Source organism: Colobus angolensis, unplaced genomic scaffold (genome assembly GCF_000951035.1).
Source record: "Colobus angolensis palliatus isolate OR3802 unplaced genomic scaffold, Cang.pa_1.0 Scaffold127, whole genome shotgun sequence".
Lineage (NCBI taxonomy): Eukaryota > Metazoa > Chordata > Mammalia > Primates > Cercopithecidae > Colobus > Colobus angolensis.
This window is the reverse complement of record NW_012113919.1, coordinates 7,545,696-7,547,335: the sequence shown is the minus strand read 5'-3', so window position 1 is coordinate 7,547,335 and position 1,640 is coordinate 7,545,696. Positions and strand designations below refer to the sequence as shown.

At 44.3% G+C, this 1,640-nt stretch overlaps 1 protein-coding gene across 1 annotated transcript in view; it reads left to right on the top strand.

The window, feature by feature from the left end:
* Positions 1–1,339, top strand: part of LOC105505595 (probable histone-lysine N-methyltransferase PRDM7) — a gene marked incomplete at its 5' end in the record, with an annotated part of 25,178 nt that extends 23,839 nt beyond the window's left edge. The window contains one exon of the mRNA XM_011933448.1: positions 1,094–1,339. Within this exon, the coding sequence (XP_011788838.1) occupies positions 1,094–1,339 (246 nt within the window). The remainder of the gene's footprint in view (positions 1–1,093) is intronic.
* Between the last annotated feature and the right edge of the window lie 301 nt (positions 1,340–1,640).

Genomic DNA, 1,640 nt, shown 5'->3' with positions numbered 1-1,640 from the left:
AATTGTCAGGGAAAGTTTTTCTTAGGAGACAGCATTTGAGAAGTACAAGTGCCTGTGGGCCAAGGGTTCCAGGCACAGGGCACAGCTAGTGCAATGGTCCTAAGGCCAGAAAGAGTTCAGCTTTGGTTCATTTTTGGAAAATAGGCTTCAGTGGGTCATCTGCTCAGAGCTGCTTCAGTTTCCAGTTGAGAGAGAATGGTGGGCAGGATGAAGGTGGGAAGCATGGAGGTAAGCCTGAGTAGGGATATATTTTGAAAAAAGACTTCCTATTGTATTTGAAATGGGCTCAGACTGAATGAAATATCTCAAACATGAATACTTGATGTGCAGCCTGAGAAAGAGCATATCCTCATTTTATGATTTGTGGAATCTGAAATAGAAGCAATCCATGCACCTAGTTGGGGCAGCAGGACGCAGAGTCCTTTAGTCAGTGGGACCTGGACAACTCTGTGTTGGCCAACCTGAATCCCACTTCCTGATGGAGAACCAGGCACATAACAGTCCTCAATTAAATATGTCCTTTTGAATGAGGAGACGCAAATTCAGATTTGCTCACACATCTTCTCTTTAACCACATTTGTGGATCTCCAGACTGAGTACTCCTAATAGATCCTTTTCCCGTCTTAGGAAGTCACTAAGGACAATCTCACCTAAGTCACCAAGAGTGTTATTTCTCAACAGAATAAAATAGCTGAAGACCTCGTGTTAGCAAAAGTGCCCAGGGACCAAGGAGAGAGGATGTGGCAGAGGGTGATCAGGGAAGGCTTTATAGGACTTGCTTCCAAGATACCTGCAATGTGGGGGACAGGTCACTGCAGTTCCATCTATGTAAGGAATGACACTGTCCCTGATGCTGTTTGAGGTTACCTAGTCTGGCTGATATATAGAAAAGGCTCTGGATTTTTTTTTTAAGATGTAGTGAATAAAAGTGGAATGGAAAAATGGACTGTAAAAGTCCATCCAGCACTTGGTGGGAGAGAGCTTGCATTGTTAACATATGAAGAATGCTTCGCTCTTCATTTGATCTTCATACCTTCATATGTGGTAAGGCCTGAACAAAACATCTACCCTGACCAAAAACTTCCTCTTTCAGAACCAAAGCCAGAGATCCAGCCATGTCCCTCATGCTGTCTGGCCTTTTCAAGTCAGAAATTTCTCAGTCAACATTTGGAACGCAATCACTCCACTCAGAACTTCCCAGGACCATCTGCAAGAAAACTCCTCCAACCAGAGAATCTCTGCTCAGGGGATCAGAATCAGGAGCAGCAATATTCTGATCCACGCAGCTGTAATGACAAAACGAAAGATCAAGAGATCAAAGAAAGGTCCAAACTCTTGAATAGAAGTACATGGCAGAAGGAGATTTCAAGGGCCTTTTCTAGCACACCCAAAGGACAAATGGGGAGCTCTAGAGTGGGAGAAAGAATGATGGAAGAAGAGTCCAGAACAGGCCAGATAGTGAATCCAGGGAACACAGGCAAATTATTTGTGGGGACAGGAATCTCAAGAATTCCAAAAGTCAAGTATGGAGAGTGTGAGCAAGGTTTCAGTGATAAATCAGATGTTATTATACACCAAAGGACACACACAAGGGAGAAGCCCTACGTCTGCAGGGAGTGTGGGCGGGGCTTTAGCCAGAA